Source organism: Ranitomeya variabilis, chromosome 3, assembly GCF_051348905.1.
Source record: "Ranitomeya variabilis isolate aRanVar5 chromosome 3, aRanVar5.hap1, whole genome shotgun sequence".
NCBI classification, from domain to species: domain Eukaryota; kingdom Metazoa; phylum Chordata; class Amphibia; order Anura; family Dendrobatidae; genus Ranitomeya; species Ranitomeya variabilis.
This window is the reverse complement of record NC_135234.1, coordinates 81,927,119-81,950,447: the sequence shown is the minus strand read 5'-3', so window position 1 is coordinate 81,950,447 and position 23,329 is coordinate 81,927,119. Positions and strand designations below refer to the sequence as shown.

The 23,329-nt window shown below is 45.3% G+C and overlaps 1 protein-coding gene across 1 annotated transcript in view; it reads left to right on the top strand.

Moving 5' to 3' along the window:
• Positions 1 to 23,329, top strand: part of SLC6A4 (solute carrier family 6 member 4) — a 182,747-nt gene that overhangs the window by 104,977 nt on the left and 54,441 nt on the right. The window contains exon 3 of the mRNA XM_077294287.1: positions 22,801 to 22,935. Coding sequence (XP_077150402.1) covers positions 22,801 to 22,935 — 135 coding nt within the window. The remainder of the gene's footprint in view (positions 1 to 22,800; positions 22,936 to 23,329) is intronic.

Genomic DNA, 23,329 nt, shown 5'->3' with positions numbered 1-23,329 from the left:
AGCATGCTTCAGAATTGACAACCTATGTATGGTCAGTAGAGTAGGGACTAGTCCAGTCCCTGAAACGGACCTCACTAATGACTCTACTTTTCTTTGTGCGGAAAGTGGCTGCGACAGTGACTGCAGCCCCGGCCCCCTGATGACATCTTGCATGAGTATCCAAGCATGCACTGGTGACTCTAAAACTCAAACTAAACGTCATCTAAACGGAAGTTATCAAAGAAAATAGAGAGGGAATGGTTGGGAATGTTTAAATTAGGTAATTAGGAAAGGGATTTAGATTAATTAAATAGACAGGATGAAATTTTAGTTTTGGCTTCACACCACCCCTTTAACATTCACTAACATGTGGTTAAGGCAAAGCCTTAACTGGATAGTAATTACATAATGATGATCTCCTAAAGCTTTTGCTCACATATATCCACTTGAAATATAGAATACATCTACTTGCCAGAAATATTTTTCATTAGAAAAGATTTGTCATAAAATGAATCTAATTCTTCTCCCTAATATTCCTTGACAACATTTAAAAGTTTGACCAAATATTCATGAGATGGACCACAGTGAAAGTGAGCAAATCTAATACAAAATATTGTCATTATAAAACCACCCAAAGCTCTTCGATAATGCTATAACATTCAGGCAATTTTCCCATGATTAGTATTTGCTAAGTTTTTGATGTTGCAGAATTTTCCCTACACCCTCACAGCACCGTATGGAGAGAGAGAGTATGCTCACCCCGAACAAGAAACCTACAGAATAAAAAGTTGGAATCTCTCCATACATCTCAGTGTGGTTTCCTGTTCCTGTGACAGGAGATCTACAGCTCTACTGGGTGAAGTTGGTGATACCTGGAGAAATGTCTTTAGGAGTTGCAGGAGGCATCCCTGGGATATGCAGTCAATGATCCACTGGGTCCATTAATGGCGTCTGCTGTCCTTCAGGGCAATTGCTGAATTGGGGAGTGGACACCAATTTGCTACCGATGGGCTGCTTCAGAGTTTAAAAGTCTGGCGGGATGTAGCACGCCGGTGTGTGCGAAGGGACAGCGTTTCCGGTGCTGAGTTCACTTGGGGAGCATGCGCACAGCCAAGCTGGGCAGAGGCCAGGCTGGATGTAGCTGAGGACTGTGCATTCTACAAAAAAAGTCCACCTTAAAGTTCGGAACAAGTGACCGGTATACAGCTGGTTGGAGGTCAGGGGTGGAACCTATTTCCAATCGGAATATGGCCCCACCCCCACTCCTCTATCTTTGGATGTAAAAGGTAGGCAGTTTGTTGTGAATTCTGCTCTTGGGCTCCCTCCGGTGGTTGTTGGTGGTAGTGCAGTTGTCTTGGGGTTGTAATCCAGGGCAGGTGTTTCTGCTGATTGCAGCTCTATTAGGTATTTAGGTGTGCAGGATCCATGAGTCCTTGCCAGTGGTCCATTGTACTTGGAGGGATTGCATCTCTCTCTGGCTCCTCATGCCCTGCTGCCAATTCAGCTAAGATAAGTGTCTGGTTTTTTGTCTCTGTGCACACATGCTGTGTGCTTTGCAATTCAGTGCAATTCATTGTGTTTTTGTCCAGCTTAGACTTTGTTTGGATTTTTCAGTCATGCTGGATTCGCAGGAGATGCAGATATACTTTCTATGTCTTTAGTTAGATGTAGAATATTTGTATTATCTGCTGTGGATATTTTTAGGATTTTAATACTGACCGCTTAGAATTCTGTCCTATCCTTTTCTATTTAGCTAGAAGTGCCTCTTTTGCTAAATCCTGTTTTTCTGCCTGTGTGTGTTTTTCCTCTTATACTCACAGTCAATATTTGTGGGGGGCTGCCTATCCTTTGGGGTTCTGCTCTGAGGCAAGATAGAATTCCCATTTCCATCTATAGGGGTATTTAGTCCTCCGGCTGTGTCGAGGTGTCTAGGACGTGTTAGGTACATCCCACGGCTACTTCTAGTTGCGGTGTTAGTTTAGGGTTTGCGGTCAGTACAGGTTCCACCTACTCCTGAGAAAGTCTCTCATGCGGCTCCAAGGTCACCGGATCATAGCAGCAGTTACTCATTCCGGTGGACAGTGGATTAACAGCTACAGAACTGGCAGTATGTACAGTCCTGGGATGTCCAGCATTGATGCCATAAATGACCCAAAACCTCCTCCTTGCAAGGTAGTTCTCATCATATGCCTTGGAGTGAGTACTAATACTGCACTTTACATGCTGATTGGTTGTTATTGATATATTCCCTAGCATAAGCCTAGGAAGTCTACAGCAAACAGTAAAAACAGTTAGCGTGCTTTATGTAAAAAAAGGTTTCCCAACTCATATACTAAGAATTAGAGAATCAGAGATGGAAGGGACCTCAAGGTTTATCGTGTCCAACCCCCTGCTCACTGCAGGGCTCTGTCGCTCCTCTTGAGAAAACAGTAACTGAAGCGTCTCCAGCACTGGTCAAGGATATTAAATCATTGATCAAGGCAGAAGTTAAAAATACTGTTCGGAAAGAGATGCTGCAAATCAACGCTCACTCTTCCTTGTCAAGTAAGCGACACGTCCCTGTTGTAAGCAGTTCTGATGAAGAATTTGAAGAACAATCATAAATTAATTCCTTGGAATCTTCTGAGTCATTCTCATGATGAATATGGGCGTTCATGCTTCCCGGTTGAAGATATGGGAAAATTGTTTACGGTCATCTGCTATACCATATGAGCAGAATCTCCTAGAGAACCCTTATCAGTCCGGACTCTATGTTAATGGGTTTGAGGAGCGTAGACATGGAGTATTCCCAGTACATAAGAATCTACTTTCCCTCATTAAGAAAGAGTGGAGGAAACCTGTTAAAAAGGTCTTGGTCCCTAATGCACATAAGAGGAAGATTTGTGCAAAGTTTGGGAGATATCGTGAAAAATTGACATGGCGGCAGCTAAAATCTAAAAAAATAAGGCACACTCTCTTGATGATCTAGGTTCCGACTGCTTAGATAACAAAGCTAACCCCTTTCTTGAGGGAGCATAGGAAGCAGCTGCTGGTTCTTTTAAGCCCAGTATTTCGGCTACCTGTACAGGTAGCAATAGGTTGGCCTCCCGCTTCTGTGCCCTTTCTAACTACGCCCGCAAAGCTCTTTGTCTTAAAAACAGGTTAATGGATTTTCAGTTTAAAATTAAGCTTTGTGCTATTCCCTGTCAGGGGGTTATTTATTCGGGTCTGGTCTGGAAGAAATTTTAGAGAAAGCAGCTGATAGGAAATAGGATTTCCCTTACTTTTTTTCCTAGATCCAAAAGATCCTTTTAGGGCTCCAGGAGAATCCAGAGGAATTCGAGCGGGAGGGGCAGACTCACCTGGATAAAGAAGAGTCCAGGGCATCGGATTCTTATTCTGTAAGCCTAAAAACAATAAAGGAAGACCTATTCAACCATAACACCAGGTTTCAGGTGGGGGGAAAGATAAAGCTCTTTTCAGATCAGTGGGCCTCTTTGCCAGCTTCCCGGTGGTTCATAGATACTCTATCCCAGGGTCTGAGGCTAGTTTTGTCCTCCACCCGCCAAGAAGAATGGGAGAAACATGAGTAGGGACAAAGGACCAGAGGTTGTTGGAGTTAAAAGTTCAGAAACTTTTAGAAAAACGGGTACTGATTAAAGTAACAAAGTACCAGAATCAGAAATCAGAACAGGATTTTACAGCAATCTGTTCTTGGTAAAAGAAAAAAAAAAAAAAAAGCCTGATGGTTCTCATAGAACTATCATTAATCTAAAAACCTTAAATTTCCATTTAAAAACTGCAAAATTAAAAATGGAAGCCCTGAAATCCACCGTAAATACCCGATTTGTTTCATGTCAGTGATAGGCCTAAAGATTCATATTATCATTCCCTAGCAACCAGGCAACCCCCACATGTACTTATGCTGGCTAACAGATGTAAATCATTCAGCTGCGGCAAGAAAAACTAAATCTCTGAGCACTAAAAAATACTCGGAGGACCCCCCGAGCATGCTCGAGAAATCTCGAGTAACGAGTATATTCGCTCATCACTAGTCCCTATCCATTCAGACCATCAAAAATTCCTCACGGTAGCGGAAAGACAGAGGAGACTTGCTCCATCTGCAATACCAATGCCTTCCCTTCAGGGTTTCCATAGCACCGAGGGTTTTCACCAAGATTGTAGCAGAAATGTCTTCCAAAATAAGAAAAAGAACTTTTGAGTGAGTGTTGTGCAGTTAGGTTTTACATCACAATGTTAGAAAAGAGCAAAGGGAAGTGGTTATAGGAAAGTGTTTTGGTGCCAGAGAGGGGAGAGTGTAATTAGACCATGTGAGGTTCTTGGACAAGCTGTTGTTGGCAGGGCCGGCATCAGCACCCGGCGTACCCGGGCAAGTGCCGGGGCCCTGGCGAGATGGGGGGGCCCATTTACGGTGAGCAGCTGCAGCAGGAATGCTCACCTCCGGGAGTCGGGACCGTCACCATGGATACGCAGAGTGAGTCACATCCGGGCCGGGCCTGGGACAGAGTTTCACGCAGCTGCAATACTCACCAGTCACCGCCGGCGCCGCCATCACCATGGATACGAGTCACTTCCGGCCGGCGCTCGCTGCAGTCGCTCGCTGAGGCCAGGATTGCTGCTCGGTGTGTTCCGTGGCTGCTGCTGGTGAGCGGTGTCTTGGCTGCTGTGCTGAGCATGGCCTCGGCGGACGGGAACGGTGTCCCGAGCAGGAAGCTGAGGATGCAGTACACGGCGGGGCCGCTGCTGAAGTTCCTGATCTGGTGAGTAGACATGGTGGGTGAGCGCACAGTGCCCGCTCCCAGCACCATCCTGCGGGGTCACCTTGTCCCCGGGGGATAGCAAGTGGTCCCGACCTGACCCAGTACGGGAGCGGCGGGGAGAGCTGCGCCGCTGAGTAATGGCTGCACGGAGAGGCCTGTGCTGCAGTGCTCTCAGTGTGCGAGGGAGGGCGCTGTGACTACGGGAGGCAGCTGAGCGGCCCGTGCTCCAGGGTCAGCACATCACAGCAGCCGCCACCATTGTCCTTACCCCAGAGTGATGTCCCCTGTGGGCTCCTCGGCAAGCTCTGTGGCAGCCTGTAAGGGCATTAAGGTGCAGGTGACGAGCCGGGCCCCCCTAGTGTGGAAGAGGAGTTAGTGGGGAGCCGGGCCCCCCTAGTGTATTAGAGGGGTGTGTGGGGAGCCGGGCCCCCCCAGTGCATTAGAGGGGTGTGTGGGGAGCCGGGTCCCCCTGTGCTATATACTGCATCTGCGTGGGCTGTGCTATATACTGCGTGAGCTGTGTTTTATACTGCGTGGGCTGTGTTATATACTGCATGGGCTATGTTATATACTGCGTGGCTGTGTTATGTACTACGTGGCTGTGCAATATACTACGTGGCTGTGCAATATACTACGTGGCTGTGCAATATACTACGTGGCTGTGTTATATACTGCGTGGGCTGTGCTATATACTACGTGGCTGTGTTATATACTACGTGGCCTGTTATATACTACGTGGCTGTGTTATATGCTACGTGGGCTGTGCTATATGCTACGTGGGCTGTGCTATATACTGCGTGGGCTGTGCTATATACTTCGTGGCCTTTGTTATATGCTACGTGGGCTGTGCAATATATTACGTGGCTGTGCTATATATTACGTGGCTGTGCAATATGTTACGTGGCTGTTATATACTACGTGGCTGTGCAATATACTATGTGGCTGTGCTATATACTACGTGGGCTGTTATATATGCTACGTGGGCTGTTATATACTACGTGGCTGTGTTATATACTACGTGGCTGTGCTATATTTCTCTGCTGTATCTGTGCATCATGATTTGTGGTATGTGTCAAAGAGGGGGGCCCACTGAGACTCTTTCGCCCGGGGCCCTCAAAAACCTGGAGCCGGCCCTGGTTGTTGGCGTGTGTAACCATTAGGCCTGGACTTGCCCCTTATGGTTAGTTGGAGGCCAGAATAAAGAGAAGGTGAATATGAAAATGCTATACAGTGGGTCACCTTGAGTATTGAGCAGACAGAGAAGACTGGATGTGCCCCTACAGTACCTTCCAGAAACAGAGTCATAGAGTAGCAGGTTGTGAGTTCAGATAACAGGTGGAACTATGACTATCATGGTGGATTGGATTGAGGGTAATTTCATCTCTGATAGAAGTCAGCTTTGGGAGACCTGATGGGACTATGTGATAACTTTTACCCCGTGAGCATTGGGTTGAGTGGGATCTTTAGCACTCTGGATAATAGTAGCTGAGCTAGGCGGGAATGCACGATTCTTTAGCCTAAGAGAAACTATGACCAATGGAAAAATAAAAATTGACTACCCTGAACACTGTGGCCTTGATTTATCAAAGCTTTTACACCAGAAACGTGGTGTAAAAAGCTTTCAAAAGTATCAAAATGTTTGCGCAATTCAAGGCTTTCTCACAATTTTCGACCAACTTTGACAAAGCGGGTGGATCTGGGGCGGGACAGGGCATGACGACCCTTGCTCATCAAATTCATGATGGCTGCTCCATCACACTGTTGACTCATGTGCAGTCTGTGATCTATTAGTATACCCGTCTTTTTCACATGTGCTGTTGCTTAGTTCTATTCCTCCCATTCTATAGATGTAATTTTTGTGTTTTTTGCCCAGATGTGGAATATTGCATTTCTCCCTGTTAAATACCATTCTATTAGTTATTGCCCATTGTTCAAGCCTATCTAGATCCTTCTGAATCCTTTCTGTCTTCTCTAGTGTCAGCTATCCCTCCTAGCTTTGTATTGTCTACAAATTTGATTAGTTTACCTTCAGTTCCCTTATCTAGATCATTTATAAAGATGTTGAACAACACTGGGGCCAGGACAGATCCTTGTGGTACCTCACTTGAAACACTTTTCCAATTAGATGCGCAACCATTTATCACCACTCTTTGAGTACAATCACTGAGCCAGTTATGAATTCACCTAAGGGTACTGTCACACAGTACCATTTTGATCGCTACGACGGTACGATTCGTGACGTTCTAGCGATATCGTTACGATATCGCAGTGTCTGACACGCAGCAGCGATCAGGGATCCTGCTGAGAATCGTACGTCGTAGCAGATCGTATGGAACTTTCTTTCGTCGCTTGATCACCCGCTGACATCGCTGGATCGTTGTGTGTGACAGCGATCCAGCGATGTGTTCGCTTGTAACCAGGGTAAACATCGGGTAACTAAGCGCAGGGCCGCGCTTAGTAACCCGATGTTTATCGTGGTTACCAGCGTAAACGTAAAAAAAACAAACAGTACATACTTACATTCCGGTGTCTGTCCCCGGCGTCTCAGCTTCTCTCCACTGTGTGAGCGCCTGCCGGCCGGAAAGCGAGCACAGCGGTGACGTCTGACGTCACCGCTGTGCTTTCCGGCTATGGCGCTTACACAGTGGAGAGAAGCAGAACGCCGGGGGACAGACACCGGAATGTAAGTATGTACTGTTTGTTTTTTTTACGTTTACGCTGGTAACCAGGGTAAACATCGGGTTACTAAGCGCGGCCCTGCGCTTAGTTACCCGATGTTTACCCTGGTTACCGGGGACTTCGGCATCGCTCCAGCGCCGTGATTGCAACGTGTGACCGCAGTCTACGACGCTGGAGCGATAATCATACAATCGCTGCGACGTCACGGATCGTGCCGTCGTAGCGATTAAAATGGTACTGTGTGACGGTACCCTTACCGTAGCCTTGTCAATCCCATACGTGGTCATTTTTTCAATAAGGATAGTATGAGATACTGTATCAAATGCTTTGCTGAAGTCGATATATACTATATCTACCGCTTTTCCTTCATCCACCCAGTCAGTGATTCCATCAGAGAAGGATACTAGATTAGTCTAGCATGACTTGTTTCTATAAACCCATGCTGGCTCTGGTTAATTACTGTACTCTTATCCAAGTACTTACATCCATGCTGTTTAATAATTTGTTCAAATATCTTTCCTGGTATAGAAGTAAGGCTCACTGGCCTGTAATTTCCTGGCTCCATCTTCTTTCCTTTTTTGAAGATTGGGACATTTGCCCTTCTCCAATCTTCTGAGACTTTTCCTGTTTTCCAGGATTTTTCAAAGATTCTGGCAGGTAGTTTTGCAATTTCCTCTGCTAACTCTTATCAGTATCCTAGGATGTAATTCATCTGGACCAAGAGATTTAAATTAATTTCAATCAGCTAAGTGTTCCTTCACCATCTCTCTGTTTATGGATAGACTGAATTCTTTTATTCTTTCGATGGCACCGTGAAGATCAGTTGATGTTACATTTGCTTTCTTAGCGAAAACAGTTGCAAAATAGGAATTTAAACGTTTGGCTTTCTCAACATGATTTTTGACCACTTCAACCTTTTCATCCTTGAAAAATCCTATAGCATCTATGACTTTTCTTTTGATTTTGACATACCCCAAAAATCCTTTTTTGCTACTTAAAAACAGTATAGGATATTTTAAGAAATGTTTAATAGGTTAGAGTACAGTAGGGTCATGCCAAAAGAGTCTATTTTGTCATGGTGGCGGCTTAAAAAAAATGTTTTGGCCAAAACAAATCTGATAGCTATGTATGTGATGTGGTGTTCGAATGGAACTGTAAATGTCTGATTGGTGAGGATGTGGTGCAGAAGTGAAGTATCAAGGGGGCCTGAAAATGTTGCCATTATGGGGCCCTGAAATTCCTGGTGGCAGCCCTAAAGGGGCTGCAGAAGCAGGAGGCGCCCTTTTGTGTATGGGGGCACTGGGCAATTGCCCAGATTTATCCCTTAGGGTATGTGCACACGTTGCGGATTTCTTGCAGAAAATTCCTGAAGAAAACCGGAAATTTTCTGCAAGAAATCCGCATTTTTTTTTTTGCGTTTTTTTTCCGTTTTTTTCGCGTTTTTTTAGCATTCTGCAAGCGTAATTAGCTTGCAGAATGCTAAAGTTTTCCAAGCGATCTGTAGCATCGCTTGGAAAACTGACTGACAGGTTGGTCACACTTGTCAAACATAGCGTTTGACAAGTGTGACCAACTTTTTACTATAGATGCAGCTTATGCAGCATCTATAGTAAAAGATAGAATGTTTAAAAATAATAAAAAAAATAAAAAAAATGCTTATACTCACCCAGACATCTCCTCAGCGGCCGTCCGGCTCCTCTTCTAGCTGGTCTGTGCGCACAGGACCTCCCGTGACGTCACGGTCACGTGAGCGGTCACATGACCGCTCACGACCAATCACAGGACAGTGACGTCATTCGGCGAGGTCCTTCAGCGCACACCAGCTACAGGAACCGAACGGCAGCGTGCGAGGAGGCGGGAATACATCGAGGGTGAGTATAGGACTGTTTATTATTTTATTTCTTATTTTTTGACCACTTATATGGTGCCCAGTGCGTGGAGGAGAGTCTCCTCTCCTCCACCCTGGGTACCAACCGCATATAATCTGCTTACTTCCCGCATGGTGTGCACAGCCCCGTGCGGGAAGTAAGCAGATCAATGGACCCCTAGGTGTGCGGAATCCCTGCAATTCCGCATTTTTAATGAACATGTTGCTTTTTTTTCCGCTATGCGATTTTTTCGCGGAAAAAATCGCAACATTTGCACAAAAAATGCGGAATACCCTGTAAATAATAGGAGGCTTATGTAAGCGTTTTTTTTCGCGTTTTTATCACGTTTTTATAGCGAAAAAACGCGAAAAAAACGCTAACAATCCTGAACGTGTGCACATGGCCTTAATGCTAGCCTTGTCTGTGACTGAAAGCTGGAGGCTGAAGATAATTTTCCTCTAAGTTAATTTGAGTGCTGCAGCCGAATGCTATCAATCTCCCTATTATCCTCATATCTGTAGGTTAAGGGTGTTTGAGGACATGACAGGTTTTTGCTATGTCACCTGTAGACAGCAGGAGATAGGGACTGAAACACTAAATTCAGCAATATGTCATTTATTAAGCAGTGTGCTCTTGTTTACTTACCATAAAGGGTTTATCGCTGCCCGGACTACAGCTCATGCGACTGATAGTCCAACTACTCCCCTCCTGTGATAAGCAGTTGTCAATAGACAATGTACATAGAGAGACTGGAGTGGAGCTCTGACAGCTTTTTGCCTCTGTTTGATGATACATCTAAGAACTCTGATTGTGTCAGAACTGAATTAAATATAAATATTATTATTATTATTATTATAACTGCTACCTCCAGTAAACCAAGTGATATATCATTGGAATCAGGATCTCTTTTCCTACGCTCTTTTCCTATGCTCACATGAAGTAGCAAAAACCTGGTGACAGATTCCCTTTAAATGGTATCTCGACTGCATTAATTACCCCTGTACTGAAAAATCACTGTGTACTTTATTTCTGAGACCTGATCCCTGTCATGTGGGAAGCACGGTGGCTCAGTGATTAGCACTGCTGCTTTACAGCGCTGGGGTCCTCCTGAGTTCATATCCCACCTAGGGCAACATCTGCAAGGAGTCTGTATGTTCTCCCTGTGTTTGCATGTGTTACCTCCGGGTTCTCCGGTTTCCTCCCACATTCCAAGGACATACTGATGGGGAATCAAGATTGTGAACCCCAATGGGGACAGTGATGTTGATGATGATGTCTGTAAAGCTCTGTGGAAGTAATGGTGCTATATAAGTGAGTAATGAAATAAAATGTGACATTACTGTGCAGTGTGCACATTATCCCTATACAATGACATAAGTGCTTATTTCCATACTATGACATAACTGTGTGCAATAACTTTTTCTCATGACTACAGAAAGCCTACTATGTATGACGTCACTTTCTTTGTCATTTCTGTTTTGTAATTTCGTATTCTGATCTCTGCACTGTAACATTACTATCTATTCTGATCCCTGCACTGCCACATCACTATCTGTATCATCCCGTGCAGAGCTATCACTGTTTATTATCTGTTTTGTGACATCCTGTGTATTTATTACCTCTTCACTGTCATTTAATGTCAGTGTGATGTACGGTCTCTGTTGTCATCACTGTTTTGCTAATCTTGTTCTGTGACTTTACTTTCTGCTTTACTCCTGTATAGTACTATACTGTGACCATATTCACCATGTGCATCATTCTTGCACGATGTGACCAGGGCTGGGTTCTTTCTGGTTCTCTGTAGCTCTCCTGAAGCAGTCCTTAAAATTACAAATGGTCCCCAGAACTATGGCAAAGTGGGTTGTCTACCCAATTTCTCCCTGGCTGTAATAATATGGAACATGGGTTCCTTTAGAAAGTGGATATAACTGGGTATACATTAAGCTAAGCAATGGCGGGCAAAGGAAAACCCTGCTAATTCCACTTTTAGCATTGATCCAAAAGCGCTAGAGATGTCCTGCATCATTAACCCTGCTGTGGAACCATGGGGTCATATAGACTCCAGCGCTGAATTTCTAAAACTGGTCAATCTCAGACATTGACCTTCTATGTATTTTCAAGTAACATATTTCTGCTTATGTTGATGATATTTTGAATTTGTTTTTCAATTTTGTTTCAAAGTTATTTTCAATTTTCTGTGTTTGGGACTCTCCTGACCCCATAGTACCTTTATTGTCTTACATTTTTTTTAAATATTTTCTGTTTATTCACAGGTTTTGTAATATTATTGTAAATAAACAATGGTTAGTTCCAAGTGACACCAGCAGTGTTACAGGATAGCTCAAGTGCTGCTATGTTTGTCCTCGATCGAAGGACAAAAAGACGATATTTGTTTGCAGTGACTGCAAGAAGTTCATTTGTGAAGAACATGGCACTATGACGGGCAGTGAATGCAAGTGCTAAATTTTTTGCCTGATCATTCGTTATCATTATAATTTTACTAAAATCCACACCGTTGCAGTGAGGCCAGTCTCACACGTCCAGATAATTCCGGTACCGGAGAAATCGGTACCGGAGTTGTCCGTGTCCGTGTGTCCGTGTGCTCACGTGGCACGTCAGTGTGGCATACGTGCAGCAGCCGTGTGCCACCCATGTGCCGACTGAGGACCACACGGACCGTGCAGGAGACAGCGCTAGAGTTAAGCGCTGTCCCCTGCTTTTGGTGCTGAAGCCGGAATTCATTCCTTCTCCCCAGCAGCGTTCGCTGGAGAGAAGGAATGAAAAATCAAGGTTTTTTTGATTTATTTTTTGTTAAGAATAAAGTTTGGGGTCACCTCCCGCCTCCCACCCCCTGTGCGCCTGCCCGTTTGCATTAAAATACTCACCCAGCTCCCGCGATGTCTCCTCTTAGCGCCGGCAGCTTGTCCTGTGTGAGCGGTCACGTGGTACCGCTCATTACAGGGATGAATATGCGGCTCCACCCCTATGAACCCGAACTTTATTCTTAACAAAAAATAAATAAAAAACCTTGATTTTTCATTCCTTTTCTCCAGCGAACGCTGCTGGGGAGAAGGAATGAATGCCGGCTTCAGCACCAAAAGCAGGGGACAGCGCTTATCTCTAGCGCTGTTTCTCCTGCAGCGGTACTTGCACACGGAGGAGAGTGCACACCGTGCTGCCGGAGAAACGTGGACATGTCTCTGTGTTTTGCACACGGACACACGGTCCGCGAAAAATCACTGACATCTGCAGAGACACATTGATTTTAATGTGTCTACGTGTGTCACTGTCTCCGGTACGTGAGGAAACTGTCACCACACGTACAGGAGCACTGACTTGTGAAACAGGCCTTATTGTGCAATTTTATTGAATTTCAATACTTTCAGTTATTAGTAAAGCATTTTGGTATAAATTTCAATTTGTGTTTGATGATGACAAATAAATAACTTCAAGGTTACGTTTGATTTCATAACTGCGTTCTGAAATGATGACAGAATAAAACTTGATTATTCTGAACAGCGGCATGTTCATTTTAATGAAATATGACGATTTTGAGCCTGGGGTCATATAGACCCCATGGTATCAAAGCAGTGATTTTTTTCATGGTTCCACAGCAGGGTTTAAGGCGAGTGGCTCTTTATTTTCAGAGTCACTATTAATGTTCATGGATATTTTCATTTTCATTCTGGCATTTAATGTGGGATATTTATATTACAGAGACACTATGTGAGGAATTCCTTTTTCTTGGTCAATTATTTAGGCACCTATCTTTCTGGAAGCAATTTAGGGAACACTATTGTTTTCAGGGGGCTGTGCAAACAACATTTTTCTACACAGTGGTGACTGTGAACTGATGCGACACAGCGCATGGCACTACTATATTTAGGGAAACTGTGCACTTCTCAGGATGGCACAGTGTTTGTCAGTATTATATTTAGGAGGGATTTTGTGGTACTATTTTTAAGAGTGTGCTGCTATTTCTCTTCAGAGACACATTACGTGCAACTATTTTTAGTGGGCACAGCGTGCTCCATTATTAATTTTAGGGAGAACAGTGTGTTGCACTATTGATTTTAGAGGGTGCAGTATATGGCATGGTTATATTCAGGGGCACTGTGATTTTACGCTATAAAAAGAGTTTATTTTATCGTAAGGCCAGGAATGTGAAAAGGCGAGAAGCTGAAGGCATCTGGGTGGCAAATTCTGTAGAGACAGGTCATGTCTGGGAGAAGTCATCATGGTGGTTTGGGTCAGATGGAAAAGAACGAGAGCTACTCCAATTAGACAAGACATCACTGGAGACTGTCACAGAACATTTTTGCTTATTCTGCATCAGGTCAATATAGGATGCGATCATGTGTAACTTACTACTTCCAGTATTTCCTTATCATTCTAGATATACAAGGAACTGCCGTTTCTGACTGTACAAACTTTTAAAGCAGGAGCAAACCTGACATTGTAATGTATCTCCTGGTTCTGGTGTAACCTGGGCAGGGGCAGCAGCCGAGACCAAGGGATGCATCCTCAGCGCATCTCCACGCTACAGAAAAATGGGGGTCCTGGCTGAGTGTGTGTGTGCTGCTGTTACCTTGGCGATACACATTTGTAGACTGCATGCTGCTGCTTGACATGGCAGGCCAGAGCCAGATGTTATAGAGATGAATGCGGGAGACAAAAGTCCAAAAATCAACTTTTTTTTTTACATTAGAACTTGATCAGATAGCAGGCCAAACACTTTAAGAATTCTTATTTTTTATAATGCTGAGGCAAGAACTTTACGGTTTCATGTGGTGGTAAATTACTTCTGCTACATGTCATCAGTCCAGCAAACTACTATGGGATCATAGTCCATCAATCTTCTCATGTGAGGACTGCATGGGTTGAGGAGAGTTGCCATGGCCCCTCACAGCTATTCTCAACATGCAGTTGATTTGTGAGGACCTCAATGGCTGAGGTACGTCAAGTGGCTCCTCACCACTGGTTTCCAAGTGCGATCGATGAGGACCATGCGCTCCTTGCTGTGCCACTGCATCTTCAAGAGAACTTGTGTCCCAGCCTGGCCATCTTCTCCTTTTATTACCCTCCAGGCCTGACTACATTCAAACTATTATCTATACTAAATAAAAAGCTAAAGACCCGCTTGCCTGAGATGAGGAGTCCTTCCTTCCAATGAGTCCTTTTAGGCCCCCTTGCCTGAGATCAGGAATCCAGTTGCTACACTTTAAAGCTTGTTTCCTTCAGAACATACTGAACAGCGCCCCAGAGTCCTGGTCGTTGCAGTACTGTGGCTCCGCCGCTAAGGGGGGCTATGGTACGTCTGATGGGCCCGTCAACAGGGGAGATCCGCCTCCTGATCTTCTATGGCGGGCGGAGACCGAAGAAACGAAACTATGACTCAGATGAGGTGGGACTGGAGACTAGAGAAGGCCTGCAGAAAAGGATGGCCCCGCATCGACCCCTGTCACCAGAGGATTATTCTGATATGCCCCCGCTGGAGGATTTGGATCCGTGGGAGCTGTCGATGGGGCATCCTTTGCCTGCGCGGTCCCCAGCCCGTGTGCCTCCCCCAGGGGAAAGGAGTGACGCTGGAGGAGTCACCCCAGGTAGGGGTACTGAGTGCCGCGACCCCCAGGGAGACCGCCTCACCTCTGCACCAGACCCGGCCGCTGCTGCGGCCACTGGTGCCCCAGCATTCCTGCTGCCTGATCCCAAAGAACCGGGGGGGCCAGACATGGGGCCCTTCCCTTGGGGAGAGTACAGGAATCACCTGATTGCGGAGTTCCAGCGGGAAGTGGAGCGGGAGGCGCGTGGTGAGCTGCTGGAGGGCTCCCTGCCGAAGTGGGGCGTCATAATTGTTTACCTGCCCCAGACAGGAAAGGGCTTCGTGCAGGAGATTGGAACAGCCCTGAGAGTCCGCATCACCCGGGATGAAGTGGAGCCCTGCCTGTGCGGAGACGGCGCCAAGTCCTTCCTGAAGCCGGGGGATGTGGTAACGTATCGCCGGCACCTAAAGGGGAGCAGCTGGTGGGCCCGGGATATGCAGCGCTGCACAGCCGTTCTGGCGGTATCCCGAACCGAGGGGGAGGAGCTTGCCGCTGAAGCCGCTGATGCCGCCGCCACCAGCATCATCCATCGACCCACGCAGACACTCATCGCAGCGCACGACCTGGTCGTGCAGAAGACCCGAACCCACGGGGTACACCTGGCCACAGGAGTAAACTTGGAGTCCAGCCAATCCGGGCCGCAGAGGGCCACCTGCCAGGTAAAGCCTCGGTGGGGGCTGCCAGAAACTGAGTAATGAGTAAGCTTTAATGACTGTAAATAGTTCATTGTTTTTCTCTGCTATTTTGCTGCTAAAACCCGTCGAGGGTTAACTTTTAAAGGGATCCCTTTGTTGACCCGGGATCCCTATTGTTTTTGTTTGTTTTCTACGTTTGCACAAGTTATCAAGAACTGCTGAATCATGAACAATGCATGATACAAACTCCTTGTATATAGTTTGCACCTTCTTAAAGGTGCTCTCTACTGGTTTTACATAAAAGACGGACTCTTTGCGAAGATACGGTTCTTGGAACTTGCACTGGAGTCCTTGCTGCATACGGACTTGCAGCTTGAGAAGTTGCACTACCTCATAGAGACTTGGTCCCCTCTTAAAGGGGATGTGCACATCCTGCACTTATGAACAGTGTTGCCTTAAGATGGTTGAATGGCAATAATGTCTTGGAAAGAAAGTATTGATGATGTTGATATGTGAAAGTTAAATGTAACTAACTAGTTGATTGTAAGAAATGTTTAATAATGTTAATAGAAGAATGAGGACAGGAAGTGAACCCGTAGGGGTTAGTAGTGAGTCCTCCTAGGAGCCATACAGAGATGGCTCAGTGTTCTGAAACTGAAAGAAAAATGATATGTTCTATACTGTGTATAGTAGTGGAAGGACAGTAGGCCCGGGCGGAAAGGGGCGGTCCTGTAACAGAAAGGAGAGGCAGTAGGTCTGGAGCAGTTAGGACAGGCGGTCCTGCAGACGTAAAGTAGGAGAATTCATAAAAGTTAATTAGCCTTATATGTGATATAAGAAGGTCTTTAGTGGATTTAGCGAGTACGTCCTTGAAGGCAATGTTAAATTATTGTTCAAAAATTTTGCACTTAGTAGAATACCCGGTTGGGTAAGAAAAGTTATTTATAGTAAAAGTTATTTAAAAGTATTTAACCATGTTTGTAACGTTCAAGTGTCCTCACCTCCCATAAAGGGAAGCTCTGTTAAAAAGTTGACTTGTACTTGCATTTTCAAAATTGTATGTCTTTTTGCTGACATGTATTGTTGTTTTCTTCCCAGTCCAGGAGTACTGGATTTAACCGGGGGGGAGTGCAGCGCCCCAGAGTCCTGGTCGTTGCAGTACTGTGGCTCCGCCGCTAAGGGGGGCTATGGTACGTCTGATGGCACTGAAGGAGTTCTTCTGACCAGGTATCACATACACCAATACATTTCACAGTCTGGCCTCCAGGGGGAGCTAAGGGTACTATTCATTAGGCCATTCCTCACAGTCTGGTAAAACTGGGGGTTAGGCAGGAAGTTAGAGAGAACGCTGACTGGGTTGGAACCAGGCAACACCTTGTGGCAGAGGGTGTTGTAAGGGAAGATTCGGTAGGGTCCCTGTCAGGGGTGGGATCCTGACAGAGGCCTGGCAATCAGAGAGAAAGCTACGGGACCGCGCCTGCACTTCATAGCGGCGGTGCCCTAAGAAAGGACAAGAAGCGAGATTTATTGTGCTGAGTGAGAAACGAGATCAACGCAACAGGGAGAAATACCAGTAGGAGTCGTGCTGTTAGACCGAGGCAACATCCTACTGAGGCGTAAATAACCGGTGGCCGGAACGCCGAGGAAGTACAGAGCTCTAGGCATTACTTCAAACCAATGGCAGGACAGAGAGCTATAGGCTGGCTGTCTCACCTACATCACCTACGCAGACATAGGGGGCAACCTTTGGAGAGGGGCAACTCTAGGGTCCCGGAAGAGCTCCGAGCCTTCCCGTCATACGGGTGCGTCCTACCATAAGATCTGGGGGACGAGATTCAGAAGAACATCAGAATCGAGTTGTTGTGAGGGAACACGAGGAACAGACACAACAGTTGTGGGGACTATCCCGTAAGCACAGCAGGGGAGGACCACAACACACAAGCGTTAGAAGGAAGGCACAGATTTCCACCTGCAACGGGAACTCTGGAGGTGCCATCGGACCGGCCGGACTTGCGCAGCCCGGTTAACCGTATTCCGGACTGAGGACCCAGAAGCCTTCAGTAAAGAGGTAAAGAGACTGCAACCTTGTGTCCTCGTTATTAACTGCGACCGGCACTACACCGCACCACTACCACCATCCACACCTATTATTTGGGCGCCCCTCAGCAGAGTCACGGACCAGGTCTAGCCACCGTGACAACCCCAGAGCAGAGACTCAGAGGCCCGGTACCGGGTACCCCTCAGCCCTGCGGCAGTGGGGGCGCTGCACTTCCCTATAAATTCTGGTCTGGGGAAGGGGTTAGACAGTCTGTTAGTGAGTCTGTGTGAGGGACAGTGAGAGGAGAGGAAGCAAATGACAGAAGTCTGGAGTCTAGAGCTGCGGGTGGGCTCACCCAAGAGGAAAGCGCCAAGAGACAGGACACCCGGGTCCGTGGTGGTGTGGGAATTGCAGACTCAGCCACTGAACCAGGAGGGCAGGAGATTGCAAGTCTCCTGTCCCATCCAACACCTGCAGGTACCACAGCAAGTGAGGAGCCTGGGGCTGCTGGAGAAAGGACAGTGCCCATGAAAGGTTCAAGCTGTCAGCCATGGGGGACCAAGCTCTACCTTTGTGGAGCTATACCATCTAAGCTGCCAAACCATCAGCCCCAGAGGACCCCTTTAAGCCGTGTTGGCCACCCCTGGCCGAATACCACAGGTGACGTCACGAACATACTACATTAGACTTTATTCCCATTTCCGTTAATCCCATTTTTACTGGATGCCCAGGGCCACGGACCTAACTATCCCTTTAAGAACAGAACCGGCCCGGTACCGAGTACCTCACGGTCCTAGTGGGCGCTCCAGTAACACACTACGCAGTCATAGATTAAAATCCTTCAGGGCACGCATGGTCCCCCTGCTCATGCCAGCACATGTCCAGGCTCGTTTAATGTTTGCCAATGACCATCTGGATGATCCAAGGGAGGCATGGGAGAATGTCATGTGGTCAGATCAGACTAAAAATAGAACTTTTTGTTATCAACTACACTCGCCGTGTTTGGAGGAAGAAGAAGGATTAGTACAATCCCAAGAACACCGTCCCAACCTTGAAGCATGGTGGTAGAAACATCATACTTTGAGGTGCTTTTCTGCAAAGGGGCAGGAGGAATGCATCATATTGAAGGGAGGATGGATGGGGTCATGTATCGCAAGATTTTGTCCAACAACCTCCTTCCCTCAGTAAGAGCATTAAAGATGGTTAGTGTCTGGGTCTTCAAGCATGACAATGACCTGAAACACACAGTCAGGGCAACTAAGAAGTGGCTTCGTAAGAAGCATCTCAAAGTCCTGGAGTGGCCAACCAGTCTCCAAACCTGAACCTAATATAAAATCTTTGAGGGAGCTGAAACTCAATGATGCCCAGCAACAGCCCCGTAGCCTAAAAGATCTGTAGAAGATCTGTGTGGAGGAATGGGCCAAAATCTCTGCTGCAGTGTGTGCAAACTTGGTCACGAACTATAGGAAACGTTTGACCTCTGTAGGTGTATCAAATACGTATTTTATGCTATAAAATGCAAATTATGTAAAAATCATACAATGTGATTTTTTGGAATTTTTTAAAGACTCTGTCACTCACAGTTGAAGTGTACCTATGATAAAAATTACAGACCTCTTCATTCTTTGTAGGTGAGAAAACTTTCAAAATCGGCAGTATATCAATACTTATTTTCCTCACTGTATATGGTCTCCCTTCACTGCACACAAACAACCATTTGCATGCCGGTCCGCAAGCAACAGTACCATAGGTCTTTACTTCTCAAGTACTCGTCCCTATCTGCCCAATAACAGGGAACTACATTCCCATGTGCCCACATAACTTCTCCCATCCTGGGCTGGTTCTAACTCTTAACCCTGTCAGCAGCTGACCCACTGTAGCAGCACACAAACCAGATAAAACCCACATTTATACTGCATTTGTTCTGTAGCTTTAACTATTTTACACTACACTACATGGTCATTTTTGCTGTGACACAATTTGTGGCCAAAAATTGCTCTATACTCCTGATACTTAGCAGCGTAATGCAAGTGAATGGGTTAACATTGCGACCTTGGCAGTACCGCAACTACAAGTTTCAATTCAAACCGTTCAATTTTTTTGCAACCTGCTTGTCTCAGGTGGGGTACCTTAGGAGTCGCAATTCATGCCTTATGCTGTAAAAGTACTGCAACCGAAACAAGAAGGTTGCATAAAATTCAAGTGGTTTGAATTTCTGTGACTTACTGGTTGCAAATGCGGTAGCGTTGGGGTTGCAATGTTACCCCATTCACCTGCATTGTGTTGCAATGTAGCGGCTATACACAGCAATCTTTAGTCACGTGACCTGTCACTGCCATATCACCTGCAGGATCTAAAAAAACATACCGCAACCCATGTGATCTTCAAAACTCTGATGTGGCTTGGGGTTGTATTACCTCCCACCCCCCTCCAAAAAAAAAAGAAAAAAAATCCATTTCAATTTTTTTTTTTTTAATTTTTGAATTCCGAATTCTTGATTAAATGCTGCATTGACATCTACAGGTCAGATTTGGTCCTGCAAAGATGACATTTTTGAAAGACACTTGGTTTTAGTCCTACTGGTGTACCTACATTTAGTAACTGGGATACGTGGCTGGTATCTCTCTTCTTTATCTTGTATAAATGTGTCGGACACCGATACCAGTGTCGGGTTGTTTACAAGGATCGAGTGCCAGATGCCATCTAGAACGGAGTGGTAACCAGGTAAATATAGACTGTAGGGTTGTGCTGTGGCTGGAGATGGGATTGCCTGCTCATTGTATTTGTTCATCTATTTTTACCAACAGCCGAGTTGTATAAATAATAAGGGGCGGATTATCATGGCGTGATAGTGAGTAAGCTGAGGAAATGCAGAACTTTATTTCATAGAAGGCAGATTATGTCGAGGATAATCTTATGTCACGTGAAAAGACATCTAACACAGCTGTCAGGTCTGGTTACCCTTGTTTTTGATTATAAGGACCTTGTACTTAGTGTATGACTGATCTTTGCTGTGTTTTGTAACATTTCCCTTGTGTTTCCATGCCTGTGTTTAAATGCAATTAAAGGATTTTCCTCTAAATTACTTTCATGACATCAATCAGATACTGACGGCCCAGCAGGACTCTGACGATTTCAAGAAATATTGGATTATTGGCTTTCCTGCTCTTTATTTTTCACCAGTTTGGAATAATATTTTGGATCCTCCACTTTGGGCTTTATTATAATATAATTAATCATGTCATTACACCTAAAAAAAGACTCTCCAGTTCCAAGTGACAGCAACATCAGAAAGAAGGAATATGAGTAGCTGGAGAAATACCAGGGCCTCAAAGAAGAACTGGAGAGAAGGGGAAGGTGAAGACCATAGTGATTCCAATGGTGACAGAAGCACTTGGAGTAGTGACCCCTAAATTGGGAAAATGGCTACAACAGATCCCAGGAGCAACTTCTGAACTCTCTGTCCAGAAAAGCACAATGCTGGGAACAACTAAGATCCTGTGCAGAAGCCTCAAGCTCCCAGGCCTCTGGTAGAGGAAACTAGAATAAGAAAGGTCAAAAAAGACCACACAGAGTGTCTTATTGTCACGTGTAACGAAAGAAGAAAAAAATATTGTTTGTTCTTTAGCCAACTCAGATTACCAACTGTTGGGACCAGGGTACACCTTCACGGACAGTGGCATAACTTGAAGTTCGTGGGCCGCAATGAAAAACCTTCAACAAGGCCCCTAACTATCATGGGTCTGTAACAGTATTGGTCTTCTAATATAGGACAAAGGGACAGTTTGGGCCCCCTATTTTCCAGGGATCAAGTTTGTCTGCAACTCCTGCACCCATTATAGTTGTGCTGCGGTTCACTGTCATACTGAAGCCAGACACGACTTTTCCTAAAAACACAATCTGTCAGCCCAGATTTTCCAATGTTGCCACAGTCTTTCTTGTAGTCTCAAGCCATGGGAAGCTTGTAGTGTGTCCACAAGTCACTGACTGTCACTGGTCCTGGCGAGCCCATCACTGTCAGTTAAACACACTGCCTCAGGTCACTTCTCCTCTAGTGTCTCAGACCACAGCATCACTTCACATAGGCCACAGTCTCAATTACTGTCTCAGGCTTTTGGATAGGTCTGTGTGCCCTATTACTTCAGGTCACATTAATTTGTGTTTACACCAAGTCTATATTTTGGTCGGGGCATTCCTCCAATTATCTGAGGTTGCCCACAGATACCCATTGCAGAGTGGCGTATGACCACTGTTCAAGAGCTGCATGAATTCTCCAAGCCTGGTTTGTTCAATTTGTCAGCCGTCCAGAGCAGGTCTCGTCGTGGTCTCTCCTTGCTGTCATTGACAGGTATGTTTATTACGGGACAGCTCTTTGTCACACACTTCACCTCACTACTGTCAGTAGCGTCTGCCTGAGCTGATGAAAACTGATGTCAAAATGGTATAAGTTGTGTTTCTCCTGCTAAACTGGTGAGCTGGACCAAAAAAAATAACGTAGCATCTTCTAATCTGTCTGTTTGAATGATTCGGTGCAACAGCTCATGTGACAGATAATTGTGAAATTCCATCAGTTTCTCTCTACCACATCATATGGAAATATGTTAGATGGGTCAAATTAATAGACATGTGCCGGGCCACATATGTAATGATGAATTTGTTGACCATACTCTACCACTTTGTTTGGCCCCCCTTTGGGAATGAATGGAGCGCAGGTCGAGTAAGTGCACTGCCATTCTAACGGGGATAAAAGTTCAGAGTTTTGCTGATCGCTGCAGGTCCCATCAGTTGGAATCCCCCACGCTTGTGAATAAATTATAACCTGTCATCTGTATAGGCGAAAATTTGTTTTGACCAGACAAACCCTTTAAGGCAGTTGGATATTATAGAGAGGGCTACCACTCTGGAGACCACTAGTTACAGAACAGAAATTCACTTTCTTAGAAAAAGGGGCAGTCTTACTGAGATGAGACTTTTTTAAATGGGATCTGTCACCAGGATTTACAATACAGACTGCATACATTATTACATAGACCACTTGGACCTGATAAGGCCGGTGCACTTACTTTGAAAATCTATGTCAGATTGGCCGTATAAGAATTTTTAAAAGTTTTCCTGACTTACATCAATTTAGCCAAAATGTGGTGACAAATTGTCTTCCAATACTCATTCTTTTTGAACAATATAGTAAGCATAGTATTTTCTGTGATTTTAATGCCACTTAAACCTCTGTAATTTTAGGAGCATTTCTCATCCCATATGTGATCATGGCTGTGTTTGGTGGAATTCCTCTCTTCTATATGGAGTTGGCCTTGGGTCAATATCATAGAAATGGCTGCATTTCTGTATGGAGGAAAGTATGTCCATTATTTAAAGGTAAGATGGTAATTTTGTCAACTAGAGTCAAGCCAACCCAACAGTCTTTCTGTTACCCCCAAAGAGAGCTGACTCTTCACTCTTCTATGATGCACAGAAGCTGTGGAGAAGGAATTCTGAAACTCCAGTCCTCACGGCCCCCAACAGATCATGTTTTCAGGATTTCCTGTGGCAATGTCTGATGCCTTGATATTAATCCCATCACCTGATTAATACTAAGGAAATACGATTCTGTGTGGGACCTAGAGGACTGGAGTTTGACTGCTGTAGAGGTTAATTGAGTCCTATTCCTATTTCGAATTAAACCCTTGTGCCATGGTGCTAAAAAAAAACAAAAAACATATTTTTAAGAAATAAGAAGAAAACTTTCAAGGTTCTCTATATCCTTTAACCC